Source organism: Maniola jurtina, chromosome 3 (genome assembly GCF_905333055.1).
Source record: "Maniola jurtina chromosome 3, ilManJurt1.1, whole genome shotgun sequence".
NCBI lineage: Eukaryota > Metazoa > Arthropoda > Insecta > Lepidoptera > Nymphalidae > Maniola > Maniola jurtina.
The window spans coordinates 5,536,622-5,562,336 of NC_060031.1; the positions used below are offsets into that span (position 1 = coordinate 5,536,622).

At 36.6% G+C, this 25,715-nt stretch overlaps 1 protein-coding gene across 5 annotated transcripts in view; it reads right to left on the reverse strand.

Annotated features, from left to right (window-relative positions):
* The window catches only part of LOC123880913 (RNA-binding protein Musashi homolog Rbp6), a 656,888-nt gene that overhangs the window by 15,889 nt on the left and 615,284 nt on the right, over positions 1-25,715 (reverse strand). For 3 of the 5 annotated variants that reach the window (XM_045929318.1, XM_045929320.1, XM_045929322.1), the window contains exons 8-11: positions 23,607-23,689; positions 2,966-3,050; positions 1,093-1,125; positions 98-178 (exon numbers count right to left, since the gene is read on the reverse strand). In XM_045929318.1, the coding sequence (XP_045785274.1) occupies positions 98-178; positions 1,093-1,125; positions 2,966-3,050; positions 23,607-23,689 (282 nt within the window). The remainder of the gene's footprint in view (positions 1-97; positions 179-1,092; positions 1,126-2,965; positions 3,051-23,606; positions 23,690-25,715) is intronic. The other 2 variants (XM_045929319.1, XM_045929321.1) reach the window with 1 other exon arrangement.

Consider the following 25,715-nt stretch of genomic DNA (forward strand, 5'->3'; position numbering starts at 1 on the left):
ACCCCACTGAGCTCGAGTGGGTGGTATGGCAGTAGTGTCGCCAGGTGGTGGTAGTGATTGCCGGATAGTTGGTGGTGCAAGCTCGCCAGGGGATTACCTGCGGGGTACGGCAGCCCGAAGCTAGGATAGCCCGAATAGCTACGTCCTGCCGCGTAGGCGGCGTACGCTGCGGGGAAACCTGCGCAACAAATAAACAAACGTTAATCCTCAAAAACACTATTCACGCACAAGCGTTCAATTATCAGATTACATGCTTTCAATTAATTTGATTTCAATCAGTCATCGCTTTGTTGACGTCGACACCGGCGTTTCGGTCCATATAAATTTTCAGTACGTAACACGTGTCACAACGCCCTAATTTTAAAATAGAACCGTCACATAAAAGGTACACTAAAGTATATCGTACAAGCTCGGTACGACATCGTTTTGGACATTGTCCAGCAGATGATATTTTGTAAACATGGTTAAATGTAGCGGACTATAAGAGGACTAACGACGATTTTATGCAATTAGGGAACGTCTTACAGCATTTCATTAACAAACTTATTAAATTACAAAGTAAACTACGGCTACTCTAGATAGAAATATGAGAACAATGTGGACTAGTTTCAAACAGATATTATTGCTAAAAGTTACATATAAAAACAATATGTTTGCAATATCAGCTTTGTGAACATGAAGTCCGGTATAAAAATGTTGGTGATTGATGGACGGACCGTCGACGGAGGCTGATATGATTACCACACCGGATCGTTTATCATATTATTGCCAATCAAAATAGTGTATCTGTCAGGCCACGTGATCCATTACGGCGGATGGAAGCACACCTCGACACGCTGTTTGATAATCCATTAATTAGGCATATCGTCCTGTCTATTGCATTACGCGTTAAAGTAAATTGTCAAGTCAATTATATGCTATCATGATCCGTTTTGGTACGCTAAGTGCAAATTGAATTATTGAGGTAGGTACGGAAGCTTATAATAGTATATTGGTCAGACTCGTTCCAATACAAAAATGATTTGAGGATGCGGGAGTTACAGAGAATGGTTTGACTTTAAAAATATAATGTGAATAGTAATAACAACTTACCGTCAGGAAGAGCACCCAATGACCACATGAAATCTAGAAATGTAAAAACATTTACATAAATTGATCGATCCTTACATCTTAATTTATACATTCGTGTGTACTAGTAAACATTGAAGTATTTAAAATTTTAAGTGTACCATGAGACACTATTTTGCTTGGCGAAAATGTTCTTGTGGATTGTACAAACATATTATGTGTGATATAATATATACTTAGATTATAGTATTTTAAGATTTCTAAATTTTACTACCATTCAAAAGTTACTAGTATGACTTCAATGGGGTATGTTAGTATCTATCACCAAAGATGATTATATAACTTGACTTAACTCGTTAATCTATTCTACACATTGTTAGTCTAAATCTAAACATGTTAAACAAACAGACATCTTTAAATATTTTAGAAATGATATTTATTAATCTAAATACTACCGAATTTACCTACTTAATAAGTTAATACAATTAATACTATTTATTAGTTTATACGAGAGCTACTTTTGATAATACACATCTCAGTAAATTATTAATAACATTTCATTGTTATAGGTAACAAATATTCAACTAAGAGGTAAAAAAACTGAAGACAAACTAAATAAAACTAAAAGAGAACAAAGTTCATAGAATTTTTGCATTGCACAAGAAAGTCCAAGAAGTCATCTAATATATTCTATAAATACAATATAGTTACGTCGCTTTCATTACTTTACCTAATCTAATCAATAAATAAATAAAGAAATAAATACGTGTAAAATATATTGACTAAAATTTCACAAAACTCATAAGTAACATCGACTGTTCATAGGTACCTCTTTTCTTCCAATGATAACATTTTTGAAAAGCCGACATCAAGTTGCAAAGCTATTTATAGTAAAAAGCTAAAGAATATAATATCATGTAACAAAATATTATTTTGAAAAAACTTCATCAAATCAGCCGTAAGTATAACGTCGTAACTAGAAATTGTTCTAAGCTGCTTTAGTTGTTTATAATGGATGGATATGTAGCAAAACTGGCAAGAATCAGCAGGACTATAGGGTCCTTAGTAATTATTCCATATTAAAAACTACTTAAAAATCAGAAAAAATACCAGGCTTATTACTATTTTCATCTATCTATTTATAAAATCAAATGGCATTAAGCACCTACAACCTGGTAGAAAAATATTGCTCTCTATTTCCCTACATAAAATTGTACCAGATGATTTTACTACGTTTCATAAAATGTAATCATTATTATATAAACCTTTGTATAACAACTGTTTCTAGAGCTTTACTAATAATAATTTATGTTAGTACACATTTCGAAAATCTGCTATCTAACTGATTCTCTAATGGCAATTACTAAAATAAGACACTTTGGATATTATTTGTTTCCTTAGATACATTAGAATAAACGCAAGGATACAATAGAAGAGAGGAATGTAAGAGAATAAGAGGAATGGATAGGAAGGTACGCCAGCGCAGCTCAATTGGCCTGAATGAAAAAGAATAATACTGGGGGAGCGAAATAATACTGAATACTTAGGCAAGTTCATTAAAAAGGTTGATGGGGATGTTGCTGGAAGAGGATTGCGGATCAAAGGGGCATCGGCGTGGGAAGCGTCGAGTGGGTGAGGGGAGAGTAGAGGGTCGGGATGTCGAGGGAGTGAGCTCCGAGGAGTTCTGAGACGGAGTAGGCGAGAGGCGGAATGCTGATGGGGGTCAGAGTGGGTCGTGGAGGGCGCGGAGCGGGGCGCAGGGCGGCGAGCGCGCGCCGGTACATGGCGGCGGCGCCGGTAGCTCCTGCGCCCGTCACTAGGAGCTGCGCGGGCGCATGGACGGGGTAAGGAGCGTACCGAACGGCGCCGGCTGCCACGGCGCTACCTAGCAACTCACCGTAGGCGCCGCGTCCGGCGGCTCTCGTCTTCGCCAAGTTCGCTGGAAGCATGACTTCTTTCGGTTGTGCTTTTTTGCATTCCACCTGAAACAATTCAGATCATCGTCAGTTTTGAGGTCTAGGTAGGATAGATGTTCATATCAGAAACGGTGAACAAAAACATTTCGTGCGAGTGGATTGGATGTCAACCACATAAGGATGCCAACGTTCACGGTTTTTCGCTGTTCTGTGGTAGAAAATTAAAGGTCGTGAAGTTCCTCAGCACACTCTCTAAAGTATATCCGATAGACGACCGGCAGGCAACATTACGTCGTCGTCTAATGCGAATGCGTCCTTTTTGGTTTGTCCTACTTTAGTCTTTACTTTGACTTACTTTATTTTTTGCAATGGTGTTATCGAAAAAGAGTCGAAGAATGACAAGAGCATAGGACAAGAGCTACTTGTTTACCCAAATGAGTCTTCAAAAGATTCTTTTTTAGACGAAATTACGACTTGCCTTCGTACATAAAAATATCAGGATTAAAAATGACGCATTGGTTTAGTGATACTATATTTATTTTTCCCATGAAGAATATGCAAACAAAACAATTTTACTATTTAAATCAATTATAGGATTTATGTGTTCAAGTTATGTACAAAGTACTTCCATTCACTGAGAGATAAGTAGCTCATAAAATAAAGCCTTCTTAGATAATCCCTTTTTATGAAAACTATATGAAAATCCGTATAGAGTTTCTGAGATTACTCCAAACGAACGAACTTAGTGCGCGGGAGACTTTAATTTACAATATCCTTTACTCTTTTATTTCTTTTTTAAAAAGATGGTCGTTGTTTCGGGACCTCGCAAATTCTAATGGATGGCAACGTTGAAGAATTAATTGCTAGCATTGTACTTGACAGCATTAAGTAAATATTATCGCAGAATTGGGTGAGTCGCAAAATTATGGAAGAAAAGGGGGTGACAAAATCAGTCGACAATCCGTTCTGCTTCACGGTTCGACTCACAAATTGAATTTTAATATACTTTATCAAGTCAAAGGGCTTAACATTGAATACTCATTAGGCAGAACGATAAAATCTAAATGATTATTGTGGTACATTTGTATGATTTGAAATTGGCGGAGTTTGTAGTTTTATATTTTACTGGATATCATATACTTTATTCGATTAATGATTATACTATTACTATTATATTATACTGGATTTACTCCATCCGCGTGGTTTTTAAAATTTGCAATGGAACTCTATAATTTTCTGCGCCAAGAAAAACTATATCCTAGTACATATTTCATGTAGGATAATTGTCGTATTGATATTTGAAGAGATGTGTACTTTTACCCACAATCTAAGATTACGTACCTACATACATTTAGGGTTTGTTTACGGTTAAATGTAAATTATTTCTATAAAGGATAACCGCTCTTAATAATACAAACTTAAGAGAAGTAACCTTAGTGCGCTCCACATTGTCTTCTATACAAACCTAGTTCTGTGTCTACTATTGTATCTTTCAGCCCATGTTACTTTTAAACTACTTACACATTTTTACAGAAATATGGAAAATCACACATTACATTTTGTTTCCAGGACGTGTTGACAAAGTAGCGATGATTTTTAAGTTAAGTTACCTAATATTCAAATGAAAACAAACTAATGGAAATCGATAGAGAGCGCGCTAGGGTTACTTCTCTTAAGAAGATCATTAACGGATGTTAAAAACAGCGACGCTAAGGTAAATTAATGTATCTTATAATTAAACTCAACGTTTAATCGATCCATTAAGCAATTTTAACGAACGGTATGGTTCTCTTCCAGAGCTTGTATCTCCTACCCCACTTGGGAGGGAGGCTGGAGGCAGATATAAATTACCCAATCTACGCTAACCCTAACCTCTAGCAATAGAAATTTCGCTACCAAGTGAAACCCGTGTAGAAAAGATATAGGCTTAAATTATGTAAAAACCGTTGAAACAGACCACTTCTTATACGTCTTTTATTTGATATGAACGAAATTTTTATAAAATAGAATGAATAGATATTTTCCAATGTGAAAAAGTGTCATTCTTTTATTTTATTTATTCGTTCCAAAAATTAGTAACAATAAAAATAAAAAGATGAGAAGTAGACAGAAGAGGTTCTAAAGGAAGAACAAATAGATAGAACAAAGATAAAGGTGAATCTAAATAAATACCTCAATAAATATTACATAACATATAAAAATATTTACTAAGTATACACAATAATATCATGTAGCAATAGATAAGTAGGTACCTGAATTTGCAAGAAGCGGTCGCTATTGTTTTATACAAAAATGTCTCTTAAAAACTCGCGAGCTTTTAAAGAACACATGCATAAAACACATAGATGTCTCATGACAAATTGTTACGTTAAAAACCGCTTGGCAGACGGACTAAAACTCGGAGCTACATTTTTCATCGCCGTGCATAATCGCGACGCGTTCTTGTTGTAGGTACGGTGCATAAAGTCCCGTCCACATTTGTCACACGGACGTCATGAGCCGACAAATGAAGGCCTTGCCGCGGCGTTCGCGCACTTTGTGCACTTTGCACAACTTTCTACGTCGACATGAAACTACGTGCTTTTGCATTAACGCGGGGAAGTGAGTGTGAGGCTCCAACGTGTTGAGTGTCTTTCCACCAAGTTTTATGCCTAGATAAGGCTGAATAATCAACACGTGATGCTGAACTTGAAAGCTTAGATTATTATAGACGAGTACCGACGTGCGAGTTTTATACAGTGTTTAGATTTAAGGTTGGTTTAACGCTATAGGAACTTTTCCCTTTCTTTTCTAAAAACGTCAACTATTATTAATAGTTATGGTGTGGCAGCGTAAAAACAATAGACCTAAATCATTCCATACATTCGGTATTCTTCGATCGTTTGCAACATAAAAGTAGAGAGTGTCGCAATTTGTCACTGCCGTTAAAGCTTTACAAATGAACCAGAGCCTACGCCAGCGACGTGGTCATCCCCATTTGTTCAGTAGCACGCAAACGAGGGGCATGCTTGACAAATGTCGCCATAAGTGATAGCGTACGAATGAGATTTGTCCGACATTTACCGAAACTTCAATTTCCAAATCGATTTACACACTTTTCTCCCTGAAAAAAGGAAGGATAATTGAATCTGAATATTTGGCCTTATTTCGCAGTCGATAATAATTCTATTAAATCTATCTTGAATAATACGAACGGCCATGAAGAAATTTTCGTTCGGGATCCGACGTTAATTGATGTCGCGTCGCTGGCGACCGGAGTGGGAAACAAAAGCTCACAAACAATTCGCATCGGAGTTCGCAATTCCGATCGAGCGTTCGAAATCGCGACGCAGTTTAATGACACGAAAAATAACAAAGGTAAATTGTATTTAGCCCTGCTACTTGCTAGGTAGACGGGCCCCCGACGTTATATCGATTGAATCCGATCGAGTATCCGACGTCGACGCAAAGATCTCAGTTTAACCGAGCGGACTTAAGACGCTATAGGCTGGAGCTTACTGTCGCTTGAACCTGAGCCTTCCCGCCCTCAAATTGTGCCCTTAATCCCATCGATGTGTGCGAAATTTAATTGTTTCGCTGGAAAACACCGCGTTTCATACTTCGCCACCTTTGCTGATCACTCGCGGTTCGAATGGTATTAATGCGCACATGAAAGCAGTCATTAAATTTTTACTCCATTGCTTTTGGTAATTCCTTTATAGGTAAAATAAAATTATTCATGAGAGTTTTTTTTTCACAAAAAACAATTGTGCATGGAAATTTAAACTATATTAGTGTGTCTATAGCAAAACTTATTTAATTATGAAGACGGCTGTGACTTGATGGATGGTACGGTATGCCAGATTAGTATGTGGTTAAGTACCAACTGACAAAATAGATTACACTTCTAACCAATTCAAAGCTCTTAAAATAATATTCTAAGAACATTTAATTTGCCTGAAGAAGATTACGATTACGACCACACAGACATTAAAATGTAGGTGTGTGTGTTCTATAAAGAATTTGCGTTAGTAAGTCGCTGTTACAACCTTTTCTTCGCTGATACGCTTACAAAATATGAGGCTGCTCGGTTGATGTTTTTTTAATTCACCTTTACGGTCCTATAAAAATGTGTCGACATATAAAAGAGTGATAAAATAATTCTGAAGTAGATTGTAATATGTAAACCGATTTCGTTATCTCCTTTCATTGGAATTTTTCTACATACTGATAAGTTGTATGATGATCAGTAATTTTTGCCTTAAAATGTAAAGATACCTTAAGATAAGATGTAAACTTTTTTTGAAACGAATGAAGGAAATAAATACTTTACTTTCTTCCAAATACCTTTTATTACATATAGATATACACTACAGCATGCTTGATAAATCATATACCTAAAATCTACATGGCAAATAAGGTATGAAAATATATCTACCTGTACGTAGGTATAGTTAGTGCCATAGATTTTTTCGTTATCGTTGGCGAAGCAAGTTTGAACATTTGAAAAATGTGCACAGAAGTTTTTACAAATTCATTTCAGCGATCAGATGCTTACAGGGTTGTTACACTGGTGTTTTAAACATATTCTTATATTATCTCCCACGGGTATCACGCTACGAGGCACATAATTTTTTCGGCACATCTACATAGCGGTCCTCACCTCGGCTTGCCGGGATGTTACGAACACTGTCTAACACTTGTATACCATAGTAGAAGTCAGTATGTTGAAGTTAAATACAGAATAATTAAAGAAAAGAAACAAAGAGATCTAATGCCCGCAAAACAACATCGAATAAATGTTCTACATTGTGTTCTGGCGACAATGTTATTTCATTGCTTGTGTAGAATTACTAAATGGTAGAAGTTTTAACATTAGTACCTATGTACACCGTTGCAGATTCCTGTCGAGCGTTGCACGATTCAAGAAACTACAAAATAAAGCAACTTCTTGAAAGTACAGTATATGTTTACCGAACTTGTTCGCATGTGTGTTGACATTAACTGCATTTTATAAGATTTTGCGTTTGTTTTCTTAAACTGAAATTTCTGTTTCCTTTCAAATTCCTGCAGACTTCGGGCAACCGGCCAAACAGACAACTTTTATAAGAGGACAAAATATTGCAATAGAGTCTACCTACATAGGTAAAAACCGGCCAAGTGCGAGTCAAACTCAGGCACTGAGGGTTCCGTACTCGGGTATTTTTTTTAAATGATGTAACCATAAATTCGCGGTTTTCAGATTTATTCCTGTACTTGTGCTATAAGACCTACCTACCTACCAAATTTCATGATTCTAGGTCAACGGGAAGTACCCTATAGGTTTCTTGACAGACACGACGGACGGAAGGACGGACGGGCGAATAGACAGACGGACAGACAGACAGACAGACAACAAAGTGATCCTATAAGGGTTCCGTGTTCCTTTTGAGAAAGGGAACCCTAAAAATGTGCCATTGATCTTACTATAACATTTTTATAGCAATAGGTATGTCATATTTACCTTGGATATTCTCAATAAAGCCTAGTTTAGGCTTGCGGTGATAGCCTATTGGTTAAGACGTCGGGCTATTCGGGCGGTCGGTGGTTCGATTCCGGGAACGCACTCTACTTTTCGGAGTTAAGTGCATTTTAAGAAATTAAATGGTACCTGCTGTAACGGTGAAAGAAAACACTGTAAAGAAACCTGCATGTGTGAGAATTTTCCATAATGTTCTCGAAGGTGATGATGTCTGCCAAACGGCACTTGGCCAATATGGTGGATTATGGCCTAAACATTTCTCATTCTAAGAGCAGACCCGTGCTCAGTAGTGGGCGGGTGAGTTCACATACCTGCCATCTGATATCAAATGCAATAACTTAGATCGATGGCTTAACAAGGAAAAAGCAAAGCGGCAAGTAAACGGACCAATTTTGTACCTCTACATTTCAACCATCCGGCAAGCCAGGTCTTAGTTTCATAAGTTATTCACTGGCTTAGGTCAACGTCGATTGACTAAGGCAAACATTCAATATACGTTGATACAACTGACCCATACGTCATGTAAGTACTATTCTGAAGCAGAATTCACTTTGAAATCATAAAAAATGCAAACAAGACGGTTCGGAAGGGATTTGTATTAAATTGCTCAAGTACACGAATCACATGGTGCGAAATGTGAATATCGTAAGGACATGCCTACGTACGTGAGAGATAAACGAAGACGGATCGGCGAAGCGCGGGAGGGGAGGCTGAGATAAGTTTATCAGAGAAACCTCTCGCCTTGGTATTGACAGAGCGTCGTAGCTTGGCCCTGATTGCCGTTAAACGGAAGGCGGAGCGTGGGAACCGGAGACTAGGTGAGAGCTTTACAAATACAGCTATATTAATGTACCTTGTGTATGCTACTGTGCTCCTTTTACCAAGCTTCTTTAATGCTAAAACCTTTTGTTTCCGCCGCGTTAGAGTGTGTTTAAATAATCGATTTGTTATTTTAAGATAGTCAGTTTTATTTCATCTTGCAGTCTTATCGAACTGATAACCAACACACAATGCGATTTAGAGGAAATAATCCTTTCCTATAGACTTGTAGCACAAGTAAAGAAAAGATTCTCGTAGCTGTTTCTTCTCGTAGCTGCTCTTCTGATGAGCTTCACGTATTTAAATTGAAAACTTTATTTATTAGCAGTAGGTATGTATATATTTCTAATAGGTACTATATACATTTAGGGAGAAAGGAGTTAAGGTTGCTTTCCAGCGCACTGATCAAAGATACTTTGCAGCTGTTACAGGCATGGAAACAGCTGGTGGATTTCTATGCAAATATGAACAGGACTTCCTATAAAGCTGCTATAACCGCTTGAAAACAAAATGAGCTCTTGTACTAAAGACTCCTTCAGTCTTAAAACTTACGCTCAACAGGTCACCGCTAATGAAAAGTTCTGCTCTTTAAAATATTCTCATATTTACGTAACTGTTGTTCCAAGGAAGATAAACGTTAGCCGACGCGACGTTCTCCTACGAAATTCAGCGCAGTTACTTAAAGTGTAGCGAGTGTTTACCAAGGGGGCGCAGAGAGGAAGGAGGGGGCGATGGGCCGTAATGCGCGAAATTCAAATCAGATATACGATCGAGTTGTCGCGTCGCCCGTCTTCGATAAGCGGTAACGTTACCTGCAACGCTTTACAGATAGCCCTCCAGCCACTCGTGTATTTCACGAAGCTTTTATATTCAAACATTGCTTGGAAATAAATTTCTAGATAGTCGCGTGCGACAGCCTGATGCCGTGTGAAATTATTTTCACACACCGAGTGAAATTAATTAAAAATCCATTTACGTAATTTCTCACTCTTAAATTAATGAAACTCCGCTTTAATGTTTAACTTGTGAACTTTTGACTACGCTCGTAGTCATGTTAAAAGCCAATGAAAATGTTGTAATCTTATACTTTATCATCTGCATTAGAGGTATGTCTGAAAACTTGTAACTTTATACTAAACTAAGCAAAACGTATACGGCAAAAGTGGAAAAGTAAAGTAATCAATATGCTTTTAGACGGCTATCGTCTGTGACTTTGCAAAAGCTTAATCGTAAGAGGTTTTTTCGGTGTAATTTATGTAGGCTAATGTTACTCTCCTTTACATACAAATTAAAGATAGCCTGCAAACTTCTCTTTTAAATTAAATACATACATTCGACAGTATAAATGAGCTTTTCAGACACTACTACTACTTACTCGTAATACAAGTACGCTGGACTTGCTATTGCCGATCTGTTGACTATCGCCCTTTTGGCGCTGATAGCATCAGTGAGCGTACTTGGAACTAAAAGTTAGTGATTAGACGTCTGTCAACATAGTACCAACATAAAACCATTTGACCAAAGTGTCAATTTTAATTCCCGGTACGACTGCTAGGGTGCTTTGAAATAACCTGCTCCAAAAATAACTGTTATTTTGTATGGCACACCTTATCTAGCATACCTACTTGTATATGTCCATATCTGTATTTCCAGATAATATTTGACACGTGTTGTTTTTGAAACGAATGATTATTTTATTTTCGTCGATTTTATTTAGCATATTTTAAGAGTTACAATATAAAATAAATAAGTCTATGAAACTAGACCTCTTGTAAATTAGTAGGTACCTAGAGCGACACTAATAACATATTTAAGGCAGGGGAATAATTGGTGAATTTAATATTATGTTAGCCTAGTAACATGTTATAGAAGTGTTAGTCAGGCATCAAATATTAAGAGACATTGTGGCTGGTATAAGGCGCCTGCAAGATTTACCGCGCTAGAACGCGTGCGCCACAAGTTATTTCTAGAAAATTGATCGAGTTATTTAAACTCCTTAGAATCATTTCTTCGTTCTTGAATCGAATATTCTGAATAACGATTTCAGTAAAAGGAGGCACTCGAGCTGGATTTTAATGAACCGATTTGTTAAGGATTTCTTTGCTAAACATACTTTGAAAGAAATAAAGAACCATTTATTTTGATAAATCGCGCTGAATATACAACAAAGCAAAACAGTGAACCAATAAACTTAAATATGCTAATTTAATGAATATTTGTTTTTAAATAAATAAATTCTTTCTACTTCGCTTAGGTACCATCTCCACGGTCGGTTGAAAGATTCGCAACGAGTCGTCCTACACGGCAAAACGATAATTCCGCCAGCGTATCGTTACGACTCGCAACGAACCGCCAGGAGATCGCATCGGATCACCGCAAGACGTGACCGCAACGCCTCGTTGTGTCTCTCCCTGTGGCGTAACGTGGCGGTATCGTCGCGAGACGCGACGAGTCTGTGACCTTATTCACGTCCAGAATCACTCGTCGTATCGCCGTAATAGTATCGTCTCGTGGGGATACTGTGGCGTTTGCCCATAGAGTTTGTATCGAATTTTGTCACACGGCGAGACTATTGTCGCGATTCTCTCGTCCGTGAAGATGGCGCCTTAAATACGAAAGATTGTCAAAAATTATAAGGCTTTACCTTGATTTGAAACGAGGAATATTTTTGGACGAGAATGTAATAATTTTATCTTTGTTTGCCATCATATTTCAAGAGAATATACGAATATAAGAAGTCAAACATTTGGTTTTCTTTTGAAAAATTGTTTACATAGGTACAATATTAACATAGCTGTTTTAATGTATAATGTAGACAGATATCATTAGGCAATTTAACTTCAAAAAGAGTAGGTGAGGCAATATTACAAAGCAAACTAGCTCAGGTAATTGCACAACTTGGCAAATAGCACTCAAAAAAGAATAGTTAAATGGAGAGCAAAGCAAACAAAATGCGTATTGGCAACTACTCAGCAGTGTTAGCGGCCGTTTGCAATTGTAAGCGGACGAGATTACCGTAGACTCGTTGCTTAACTAATTCGTATCAAGCTTAAGAGCCACTCGAATGTACTACAAAAAGAATAAAACGACCGAACGACCGGCGGAGACGGCGACCACACCGTTTAGTCAATTGAAACGTGCAATAATGAAATTTGTATAATATTAGGTGGAGACGCCGAGCGAAACCCTTATAAAAGTGTTTCCATGTACGAATTGAAACGTTTCAAGAATGAATTCCTCGACGAATTCCAAATGAAAATGCAAACGATGTACTGGATCTAAAAAAAGTGGTATTAAAGACTACTTATGAGAGCGATTTGCATTTAAGTACATAATTGTGGAATGTCGGCATCCGTTACGTGTGCGTTAATGCAGCTTCAATTTGCGAAATTGGATGTTTCTACGGCCGGCGATGTAGCATCTCTTTTCTCTGTCAAACGCCCTCTGCTTTCATTAGGTAATGAAAATTCATTGGTCAAGTTTACATTACGGACGAGCGCCATAAAGGCAAATCCAATCTTATCGGGTAACATTATTATCTGGATTACATTTTCTAAGTGAACTTTTCTTTATACGTTAGTTTAACAGGATAAATAAGTAATGGTGTTTTGAAATTAATAGCTCTATAGTCGGCGCTGGTTTACGATGTACGTACATATTATAAGCTGTAGCAATTAGTAGCAATTAAGTGGGTCGGCGCGCGGCGGCGGCGCCTCGTCAGACCGCCACGGACTAGATTAAGGCTTGCGGCACGTGGCCCCGCCGCTCGTAACTTGTTTTGCATGAATCTGTACGCGACTTTCATATGACTCCCGGGAGGAAACTCAGTTCAGCACCTCTAATGTAAATGAAATTGTGCACGAGAAATAAAGCAGGGCTCCTCTGCCGCTATTTATCGCCGCGCGCGTCTCCTAACTCCCACGTAATGGGAATGTGGAGACGACGCACGGAGCGCAGTAATGAACCGGCCTGCCCTAACGTATGGCCTTTATTGATGATGCTCGCTTTCACTATTATTGCTTTCATACGCAGCCACACTTGTACAAAAAACCACCTCAAAAATGCTCTACTTCGATCGTTTGTCGCACGCAATCTAGCCATATGGCGCGGTTCACAGGATTCATTGTCCGGCGAGATATGGGTGTCGAATACATTTCTAAGCTTTGAGGGTGACTTAACTAATATTTATTTGGGTATCCTAATGGCAAATTTACCTTACCTTTATAATTTAACTTACTAGCATTACGTGTTATATCACAAAGTGTTCAACATCCTGATGCATCAAGCAAAACGATTACATGACTTGAATTGTCATGTTGAAAAGTTGGTTACCAACTCCCGGTTTATGATATTACACTGCGACAAATAGATATAAAAGTTTTTCCTTTTGAATATATCAAAAAAGCAGTTATTTGGTGCGAATCGTTAAAGTTGTTTTGAAGGTAAAGAGTAAACAATTTGGTACAATATTGGCAAGTAGTTATTTCAGTCAAATGTAGTACCTACAATTCGGTCGATATGAACGTATGTGAGGGGCGGTGCCTTGCCTTGCGCCACCTGTGATTAATTAATTTTCTTTCACGCTTCAAATTTAAGTTCGAGGCGAAATCGTTAACGGCCGGAAAGGCCTGTTGAGCCATAATTTACGTCTTTGCGTCGCTTCAAGTTAGTTGCGTCACTCGTGAATTGCGTGCCGTGTGTGCATTATAACCATTAAATTTATATAGTGTAAGTACATAGGAAATTGGGTGGTTGTTCGACCAGCGATTGGCGTTAGATTATAATCGAACTTATAAATTTTAACTTAAAAACCTCGCGGCCATTTGATTGATACTAATCGTGTAGAACAAGCTTTTACGGTCATTGGAGCTATATAAACTGTTTCAAATTCTTAATAACGTAATTAATATCACAACTTCAAATTTTACACAAATTTTGAAGTCTCCGTAACTGAGAGTTACGAAGAGAATGTTGAAATTCTGTTAGAGACAAGTACTGCATTTGAAACCCGACGGCAGTGCCTATCATGGTTTGGGCTCCATTATTAATGACAATGCGACATGACGGAGTAGAGCTGAAGTACAGGCGCTTTCTATTTCCTCGCATTCTATTAACATTTCGGAACTCTTCATTTAGGCGTGTTCAACCTTCAAGTTGACCTTATTCGTGAAAGCACCTAATATTGAGGAAAACCTTTTATTACGAAGTTGTTCTTCGTTGTAACGTTTTTCAGGAATTTAGGTAGGGTCCGTTTATATTTTGATCTAACATCTTCAGAGTTTATTATTTTCTTAGAATTACATACGAAGATTTAGATTCAACTGTAAGTTAAGTATATTATAACGAAATATTTGTAAAAAAAGTACGCAGCTTTTTAACCACAACACACGAAAACCAAAATTACCATCACTAAGTACCTACTCATTTTATAAATGCGAAATTATGTTTGTTTGTTGATTTACTAGTTTGTTGGTTTGTCCTTTAATCACGTGCGTCGCGTGATTTTTTGCACGAGTAGGTATAGTCAAAGACGTCGAAAGTGACATCGGTTACTTTTTATCACCAAAAATCAAGAAGTTCCCACTGGATTCTAAAAACCCAAATCCACGCGGACGAAATTGTGGGCATCAGCGAGTTAAATAAAATCTTAGATAAATCTTTAAAGAAAAGGAGGGCGTAGCAAATTTCCGAATTCGGACCTACAAGTTGCCAATTGCAAGTTTCAATGAAAAGGGATCTTTACAAAGAGAAGTTGATAAATAGAAGGAATAAAAATGGGTTCGGAGGGATCGATAATGCTTAGAAGAAGCTCTGGGTGCTGTTAAAACGGGAAGTTTATGGTAATCACGCCTGCAAAGGAACACGTGATTGATTGTTCGGAGCGCGCATTGGGGCAGGGGGGAAGGGGGGGGGGGGTCGAGCGGTTGCAGATACGAATTATCACTCCAAACGTGTCAGTATAAAGTTACGAGCACGTTGACTTGATCAAAAAGGAGTAGAAATTCTTAAAAGTGTTGAGTTTATACCAACAAAGACATAATAAACACAGTAGTAAATAAAGTACTTAAAACAAAAATGAAAATTAGCTAACTTATGTGAACCACTTCTGCCTTGTTTTCAGACCAGCTAATAATACCATGCAACCCTTCTAATTCTGAGAGAAGACCTTTGCTCAGTAATGGGCCGGCGATGGGTTGATCAGGATTGTGATGATGATACTATGCCATAGCGGTTCCCATGATAAATGCAGTCGAACCTGCTGGTAATCATGCTATAGGTCAATAGACGCTGGCTCGTATCAAACCAGAAAACTATTACATTGGGTCAGTAGTTTTTAACTCTTCCAACTTTACTTTTAGCATTTCTCACCAGATGCTCTTATACCGGATACCTCTCTGTTGTTCTGCGTATTAGATATGTTGACAAAGGAAAAAAAGGAGAAACACTTAACGCCGTATGTTCGCGGTAAAGTCCGTATCGAGCTACCAGAACAATACTTTTAAATATTAATATTTTTGTCTTTGCGATAGTATAGGTATATAATATAGGTTCATAATTGACGGTGTTCGAAGGAAGTTGCGGCTCCAAAGGGCGTATAGGCGGACACTTTGGGAATCACTGGGCTAGACCGTTAAGACGCTAAGAGAAATGGCGATCGAGGATCTGAAGATTTAAGTGGCAGTTTCAAATGTGCCTACTTTTAGTGTTATTTCCTAAACGGAAACCATTTGTTTGCCTCATGTACGATCGGGAAGAAAAATGTACGCAATACCCAAAATGGTTTCGCAAAAGTGTTTATGCGATTGCTTGAAGGCAAGTGCACTTTTATATCATTGCTCACATTGCCACGTTCTGAAAGCGCAAATGTATGTTTCTCTTTACACCTTTTAAAGTTGTTTTGCGTTATCATTTTGTACTTTAAAACAATAATGTACATATGGAATGAAGGGTTTAAGCATAGGTTTAAGCACCTGCATTGAAACAAAATACAGCGATTACTATATTTATCTTAGCATATTTAGCACATTTTCCATTACTAAGCAGGTTTTATGTTAAACTGTGGAATAATTTAATGTACCGTGTCATCGTAGTCTATCTAAGGAAAAGAAGGATCGTTGATTTAGGTTTTATAAAATAACAAGAGAAACCGTCGCAAAGGATAGCGTTTCATTTTTTCGTTCACGCCTGTTACTCAATATACACAAAACCCAACATGTATCGTGGAAAAGGGATGACTTGGGTATTATTATGAAATTTCGTGCGTAACAGGTAAAGAAAAGGCTCAGGTGTCAGATTCGTCTGCTGAAATCCGGCAAATAGAAATTGATGTTAGGTGCGAAATCCTAAGACACTAATATTTTAAACATTTCACATCTGTGATTTATTGTTCTGATATTTAAAACAAATTGAATCAAACTATTATCCATGAATACTAAATCTCATGCCAAAGTCATATGCCTCAGTTTGTTTCAAACTGAAGTAATTAAGAGAATATAGTACGTAGGTATAATATTCTGACGAGAAATAGTTGTAGTGTTTTAATGGTGTCGGTGGTACAATGGCAGAAATGCAGACTTAACGCCTCGGCCCATAAACTCTCTTATAATATTATGTAGTTTAAACTTCGTACCTACTTACTCTTTTAATTTAAAAAAAAAAATTAATAGTTCACTTTCTATAAAACGATGTCACAGCAGTTTTCCCAAATAATGAAATGCTTTTTATTTTTAAATATATTATTTTCTTCAAATGTTCACACTTCTTTTCTATTATATCAACTTAAAATCATTATTCTAACTACACGACTGCTCAAAAAAAAGAGTTTTCAGGGTTCGTGAGTGTATGTATGTAGGTACCTACCTATGTGAGTTTGTCTATTTCAAGGATTTTAAAATTCCTGAACATATTTGAATGTATGGGGCATCGTTAGAATCCTTACATCATTCTGAGCAGAGACTGGATTACTTCTTGGTGATCCCGAGTGACCTATTGAAAATAGTGCCATAAAACCATTTGTTTTTGAAAAAATGGTTTTATGGCACTATTTTCAAATATAAAAAATACTTTTGAGTTTAATTTTTGGAAAGGCAGTTGTTTTTTAATTGTTTTTATTGAAACTTGTTTTGGTAGGTTTCATTCAATGATTTTCCAATTATGTGGTATTCCCAATACTCGGATTAATAAAAGAACGGAAAAATGTTATTGCCTAAATAAACTGTAATAAAAGATAATAAAATTCGATTTTTCGTGCTCTAGCGTTTTTTGAGTAAGTGTGTAATTTACCGTGTTCTTACCGTTTAATGTAAAACACGCCATCCCCCCTATCAACCCGTGCAGGAAGGCGGAGCAGCTATTAGCTTAACGACCATTTTAATATAAGAGATGACATATTAAATTTACGAGGGCAGCTACTCATAGCGTAAACATCGACGCTGGCGTGACGCCTCTATCTTCTTTATTGCCTACGTAAATATAACTATTAGATGTCTTTATGATATGCTAAACACAAATTTTTAATGGGCGGCATTGTTTACGAGTCACGTTTACACTATGTTGTACCCCTCGGTGTCAAAATATTCCACATAAATTCCGCGTGACACTTAAAACAATGTACCTACTTTGAAACTCCATGGCAACTTTGCGCTTCGAAATTGTTTACGAAAACAACGTAAAAAAGGAGTTTACTGTAACATTGATCATTTGTGACGCACGCAACAAAGTAGGGGGTGCGCTGGTAGGTATCTACGCAATTACTTTTTTTATATAATATTTTTACACACGGTGCGTGATTCGTTATAGGTAAAATCAGTCACTATACTGAAAATGACCATGTAAATAAAGACTGGGTCCATGAAATTCATTTAAGTAATCCATACTAATATCATAAATGTGAAAATGTGTCTGTCTGTCTGTCAGTCTGCTAGCTTTTTACTAATTTAGTACACGGATAGCTTACATCACGGGAAAGGATATGGGCTAATTTTGGTCCCCGTATCAAAGAGTTCGTACATCATTTTTAAAAACCCATCCATTTAACCGATTGTGGCGAAAAGTGCGGAGATAGCTTGCATCCTGGAGATGGATATAGGATGCTTTTTATCCAAGAAAATCAGAGAGTTCCCACGGGATTTTTCAACACCTTAAACAACGCGGACGAAGTAGTGTTCATAATCTACTAACAAATAGTTTTGTAAAAGTCTGTCAACTAAAACAGCAAAAACAACAGCAATGTGTACCTCTATATCTAAAAGTATATTACTGTAGAAGCATTCTATAAATGAGCACGCAGTGACAAATTCGCAAGATTACGTCTGAAAGGCTTCGATTTCTTCCCTAATTAGTCTCCAGGATTAGACGCGGGAATGAATGACGTGTTTTTATTAAAGACTGCGACGAATACATTACTGCGCGACGGGAGCCCCGCTCTTTACACACTTCTCGCTTCGCACGGAAGCGAACCGTAATTACTCTAAAACACTACCCATTTGTTTGATGTCTTTGTTCGTTGTTTGCTCCACTTAGGGCGAACATCACCCCCGATTCCTTCTATCCATGCATTCGTGCATTAAGGTACAAAACAATGGGGTGAGGCAAAAAACAAGCATTAATAATCAGGAATATGCATCGACAACAGGGGGATATTTGCTCCACGGCTTTTCAGACTGAAAGTATGAGGGAAGTTTAAGTGACTAGACAGATAATGGCCCTTGTGAACGCCTGGAGGCATGTGGTGCCAATTTTGAAGGTGATTGAGATAGGGAGGTGAATACGAGATTTTTTGACAAATGGTTTTCAAGAGGGGCTTAGATACTGCGCAAGTGACGTGACATAACGATGTGACATGTCAAAAAATATGGATTACCTAAAACGGATTCTACTATCTCCAGATACTAGGTGATGCCCGTGACTTCATCGTTTTTAAAAATATCGTGGGAACTCTTTGATATTTCGGGAAGAGTAACCTATATCATTTCCAGATTTTTAACTAAGCCCATGCAAAATACCACGTCATGCCGTTGCTCTATTGTGACGTTTTTTAAAGGAAAAACAAACGAACCAATAAACAAACATATTGACGTATTTATTATATGGGTAGTGCTTTTCACTATTATTCAAATTTTTTGTGAAGTCGGTCAACGATAGTAATAACTTAAGGTTATAGGTAAATACAATTCCTAGATATCATTTCTTTATTCCTTGGGAATAAAACTTGAAATCTTTCATAGAGCTATTGACTTTTCCACCTTTACACAGCGGTCGTTAAACATAGAACGTACCAAATATTATAATAATTAGTTTTGCTTTACAATTTTGACACTATAAACGTTATTAAAGTTAGCATTTAATTGTCCTAATATGGGCTTATAGCAAATACAGTTTGTAACCAACTTTGTAATTCTCTGTTAATTGCTATGGTAATATTATAGGCTCTTACTTTTATTGGCTCAAATATTGTAGATTATTACGATAACAATTTGACAATTGAATTGGTTATATTCTAATTTGTACAATATTAGAATTATGGAGCACTATAATTATCATATAAAAGCAGGATCCCGCTGGATATTAGGGGCTTATAATAGTTGTTTAAAAGTAATTATTATTTCATGGTGGCGTGATTAGATTTGGTGCATTATACCTCTTTCGCAAACTACCTTTTGTTATGACGGTGGTGTTAAATGTATTAATTATAATAACGTTATTAATATTATGGTAGACTGTTTCGAAACTTTAATGATATTTAATAATGTTTGCCAACAATTATTTTACGAGCTATTTGCTTTTGCCTCGCTCTTCAAGACGATTGGACAAAAGTTTTGTTATGATCTATAAAGACGAAACATTTGTTTGCATGTATAATCTCTGAAATTATTGAACTGATTTTGAAATTTCTTTCACCAGTAGAAAGCTACATTATTCCTGATTAGCATAGGCTATATTTTATTTTCAAAAAATCAGAGATCCCCAACTACCCGTGCAAAGCCAGGGTGGGTTGGTAGTGATCTATAGAGAGGAAAGATTTATTTGCTTATATAATCTCTGAAACTATTGAACCGATTTTAATTCTTTTAGGATTAGAAAGCTACTTTACACAGAAGTACCTAACTTAGTAGTAGTAGCAATAATTTTAGTAGTTATAGGTACACTGTAATGCTAAATAAAGCTTACTATATTTACTATTACTTCTAAAATTGTACTCAATTGTGGAGGTCACTTCTGTAACATTCAATATGTAGCATGATTTGTCACAAATAATGGTCTCGTTAAGGCAGCTTGTATGTATTGCGACATATGGCCGATATTATGCAATAACTTACAAGTCCAATAGATTATGACATTGCTTTATTGTATCAATTATAAACTACTACCTAATGCCCGGCGTGCGTTGCAATGCGACTCGCGCGAGCACCTATTGTACGCTGATGGTGCTATTTAAGAAAGTTTAACGTAAGTGCCAACAACAATTGAAATAGGTGTAGGTTAATTAAAAATTTCAATCACCCTCGACGGGTCAAGGTTACGATAATATTAGATTGTCGTCGGAATCGAGTCCATAGGACACGTGCGAGTAATATTAATATCAATTGGTTGACTATGCTCCCTACACCGGCTGAGAAAACAGATGATAATCCTTAAAAAGTTGAATATCACAAAACATAGCTAAGAACCATTTTGATTAAACGGGATTTTGAGACGATTTGGCCTATGGTTCCTTTGAGACAAAGCACGACAAAAATCGATAAAATACGAGGCGTACCTCAGGTTGAGGCATCATCTCCTGCCTGAGCTTGCCTGGTAGAGATTGCTCCAAGCAATAAGGCCGCCTTTGCACACAATTGTTTTTTCTGTTTTCTTCTCTGTGTTGTGTTCCTTTATATGTGTTGTTGTGAGCAATAAAGTGTTCTATCTATCTTTCTATTTATCTCCTTTTAAGTTGAGGCAGTGCTGTAATCGGCAGCTACCTATATTGGATGCGAAGCTTAATAAGCATAAAAATACCGATTTCTGACTGTACCTATCAGCGGACCTAGACTACAGTCAAGTGAGGTACCTATTTAAAGCATTTTCTATAATAAATCAAAGTCTACCTAAAATACTTGTGTTATTTTAAGGAAATTCTTAAAAAGTCCATCGGGGGGTAAAATCTAAATACGTCTTTGACTCTAGAGGCATTTTATTGGCTCTGGTTGGACCGCCGCCAGCTCAATTCTTACTCTTAATTGATATTTTTTCCCATAATATTAGCATTAGGACGAGGTTCACGGGTCCTGGTAAATATTTATCTACTTGATATAAACTGAATATCGGAGCCCAACAGTGAAATGGTGGATTAAAATGTCTCAAATACCTATTCTTTGAAAATAAGGTATATTTTTATTCGAACTAAAATTGATCGTGTATTTTTCAATATATATTTATATTAAGTCTCTATTAACTTTTCAATGTAAGTAGAAAAATAAAAGTAAAATTTTTATGCAACATTACCTTACCATAAAAAAAAAATATTTTGTATTTTTTATGAACTATGCTTACTTATAGAAGTTTTAGGCGCAACGCACACCAGCAAATAGCTAAGGCGCGACGTCTTTGTTCATGACAACTCAAACTAAACTTTATTTAATTTGCCATGTTGGTCGCGACGGCAAACGGCAGGCGCGCCAAAGCGAGATGTGCGATCTGCGTGTTTTGTTTTCCGTATACAAATTTCAACCGTATGTTAATATTCATAAAGCTGAGTTCAAGTAGTTATTCACTCTACTTCGTTTGTATGCCTTAGTGAACCGTTAGGGTAGAAACTATTCAAGTAACCTAACACGACATATGCATCATAGTAAATCTGTGATTGAGGATGAACGAACAAAGGTGGTATTTTTCGTGAGGTTAATTTTATACTGGCACATTAGTTATAACGTAACTCCGGAGTCACGATTTTAACTTCAAAACCTGTAAGCTCAGAATTGTATTGAAACGGAAAATCGATGTAAAAGTTACTGCTCAAGTGTTTTATAGTCATTAATGTACGTTTGGCTCGACAAAACTTCATGGTAACATCTCGAGTACATGTCTCTTGTCCCCGTCTCCTTGTGGGGAAAAATCTAAGCACGCTGAAGGCTTAGTGGCGTTTTATTGGGCCTGTTTGGACCGACGCCAGATACTTCTTACTCTAATTGATATTTGGACGATAATATTAACATTAGGACGGAGTTTACGAATCTTGGTAGAAGCATAAAAGCTAGAATGTATGCCACTGATGTTGATAAAAAAAATAATGAATTATACCTACTATGTATATCACAATTTAGTTAGGTATACTTTTAGGCATTTGGCCTTTTTTTAGGTTTCAAAGAGTGCCAACAAGACCCTATTATACTAAGCCTGCGCTAATACGTCCATCTGTCCGTCCGTTTGTCTGTCAGCAGGCTATATCTTATGAACAATAAATAGGTGAGAACTGTCACAGATTGTGACATTTCTATTGCAGCTATAACAACAAATAATAAAAAGCCAAGTTGTAGAATTTCAAAATGGCCGCCATGCAAATCAAAAAGTAGGTATATATATAAGTATTGTTATATTTTGTATCAAGGTACGGAACCCTTTGTGTGCAAGTCCGACTCGCACTTGACCGGTTTTCCAAATTATAATACTTTCAATTAAATTATTATTTGTTAAAAAACTTTATTGAATTTATTTAGCTTTAGTTTCGGTTAAAATTCAAATATTGCGACAGATTTTTACTTCTATTCAATGTATCAATTACTTCTACTGATGCGATTCTTATCCCCCCCCCCCCCCCCGCAAATGAAAATCATTGCTATAGCTTGCTATACAGCTTTATGTAAATTCTGGTGTCAAACTTCTCAATCACGATATAAGGTACTGCCCTCTTAAGCCGCATGGTAAGGATTTGCCGATTGTGAATTGATATTGTGGGTATAAAGTGACTTTGTTATTGAACCCCGTCAAACTTATACAATACAAGATTAATGTTATACGAGGAATGTCAACATTATTAATTATACAGCTATGATTAGGTATGTGATTATAGTATGTTATGTTAAATCCATATAAAAATAAATGCAGGTTTTTCAGGCTGCCTCTTTATACGCGGAAATGACGACGAAAAAAGTTTCATATAATATTATGTAGAAGTGATTGAGTGGATATCGTTGAATAGGTGTTATAAAGTGCTTTATTTGTTAAGAGCGGATTTTATTTTGCACCCTACTTGATAAAAACTATATTCAGCTTATTTCGTTAAAAGGTTTTTTTTTTGGGTTGAAAATGTATTGGGGACTTACCATTTTATTGTTGATTTCGTGAAAATGGATTTCGCACACTTTGTCTACTATGTCTTCACTTTGAAATGTGACGAAACCGAAACCTGAAACAAGGAAATATTAATTAATAAACAAAATTTTACATAGGTCCATTACAATATTTATAATAGAAGTTAGAACGTTCTTTTCTTCCAACTGAAAAGAGTGCAGCCGCAGGATTCGCCGGGGCTATTTTTAGTGAGGAAAATGCATGTGACGTCAATAGCATAAGGATTTGCCTGAAATCTGTAGGTAAGTAGCTTCAGCATCAACTTTGTTATTCATCAGCATTCTCTTAACAAGCGCCATTCGGCCGAATTATTCCTTCTCCTGACGTCAGATGTATTTTGAATGTCACAAGTGTAAATTAAAAAGTTTATAACACCCCCGACAAGTGAAGGTTACAGTAACTAGAAAAGAGCTGATAACTTTCAAACGGCTGAACTGACTATCTTGGATTATAGCTAAGCACACTCTCGATCGAGTACGATCAAACAAAAAAAACTAAATTATAATCGGTTCATTAGTTTATCAGCTGCGATGTCACAGACACAGACACAGATACACACGTCAAACTTATAACACCCCTCTTTGTGGGTCTGAGATTAAAAAAATGTGTCACGTGCGCTATTTCCGCTTCTCCAAATTTATAACCTAACTACCTAACAATTATACACTTAATATAATTAGTTTATAGATTTTTTACGATTTAGTAGACTCACCCCTGCTTTGCGCAGCTTAAGAGAATCTATTCCCCTATACATTGTTTTTGTGTTGTGTTAACTATTTATTTAGCGTACCAACGCCTGAAGCTCTTTAATGGGACGATGTTTTCCGACTTAATTCAAAATTATCATCATATTGGTAGCTTATTTTCACAAAATGGTCATATTCTTCACTTATAACCTTCTTAGGCAATTTCTCTTTCTATTGGTGAATGTCTTATCAAAATCCGTATAGTAGTTTCTGAGATTATCCCGAACAAGTAAACGATTTATATAAAATTATAACAACAAGTAGTTACCTATAGGTGTTTCTACTTGATCTAACTGTACGTGACTGGTTACGATAAAGTATGATGGAGTTTCGATTAATAAGGCTAATAACGTATATTCATTGAAACGTGTAAAGTAATAAAAGTTTATAGTAACTTGATAAAAGTTCATTTGTCTACAACTATTGAAATTGTTTTAATAAAGCGGACACTTCAAAAATTAATTGTTGATCTCAAGAAGTTACTTCGTTAGTTCGGAGCGATGTCTACATCTTTTAATTAAAGTCAATTGTTCTCTTGTAATATTAAAGACGCAACGATTCGAACAAAGGACGTTATCGTCGGATGCAGCTTGGAAATAGCTTTGGCCGTTCCTCAAAAATTTAATAATCCAAGTATTGGCGGAAATCCTGGCAATATTTCTTCTCTTAAAGGTTGCAAGACATTCACGTGGCCTGCGACGAGCAACTTTGCCGATACGTTCCCATTTCAACTTTAAGAGTTCAAGTTTTCCACATACGATTCATGAGTAACAAATTCGAATTACGCATCCCGAAAGTCTGAACCGCTTTCCGATATTTACAGTACAAAACTCCAGACAACAACTTTAACACGGCTTGTCACATATCCATTAACTTTGTAACTACATTACTAAAAAATCGTGTAATCGTCTTTTTGGCGTTGACTTTCTACTAAAGCCGGTAATATTTGAAACGTAGAGCAGAGTTGAACGTATATTACATTTATTTGGCTCAAGTTTTTTTAATAAAAACTAAACTGAATTTTCTTATCAAAATGTAGATGTATTAGTATAAGTATAATATATGCAATCCTATAGGTAAGAGACTCGTAAAGTATGTGATACTTAGTTCATTTCACGTTCATTTTCTTTTGTAGGTATATTACACGAAATAATAGCAAAGTAAATATTTTCAGAAAACCAACGCACCCTATAAAAACTCAGATAGAGATATCGATTTTGGCTATAATTACGCAATATTTGTGAAATTAATTTGGCGTTATTGATTCCATGTCATAGAATATCTGATTTGTCTTTGCATCTAAAATAGTTCTACTAAAACTGGTCACATTCTTTG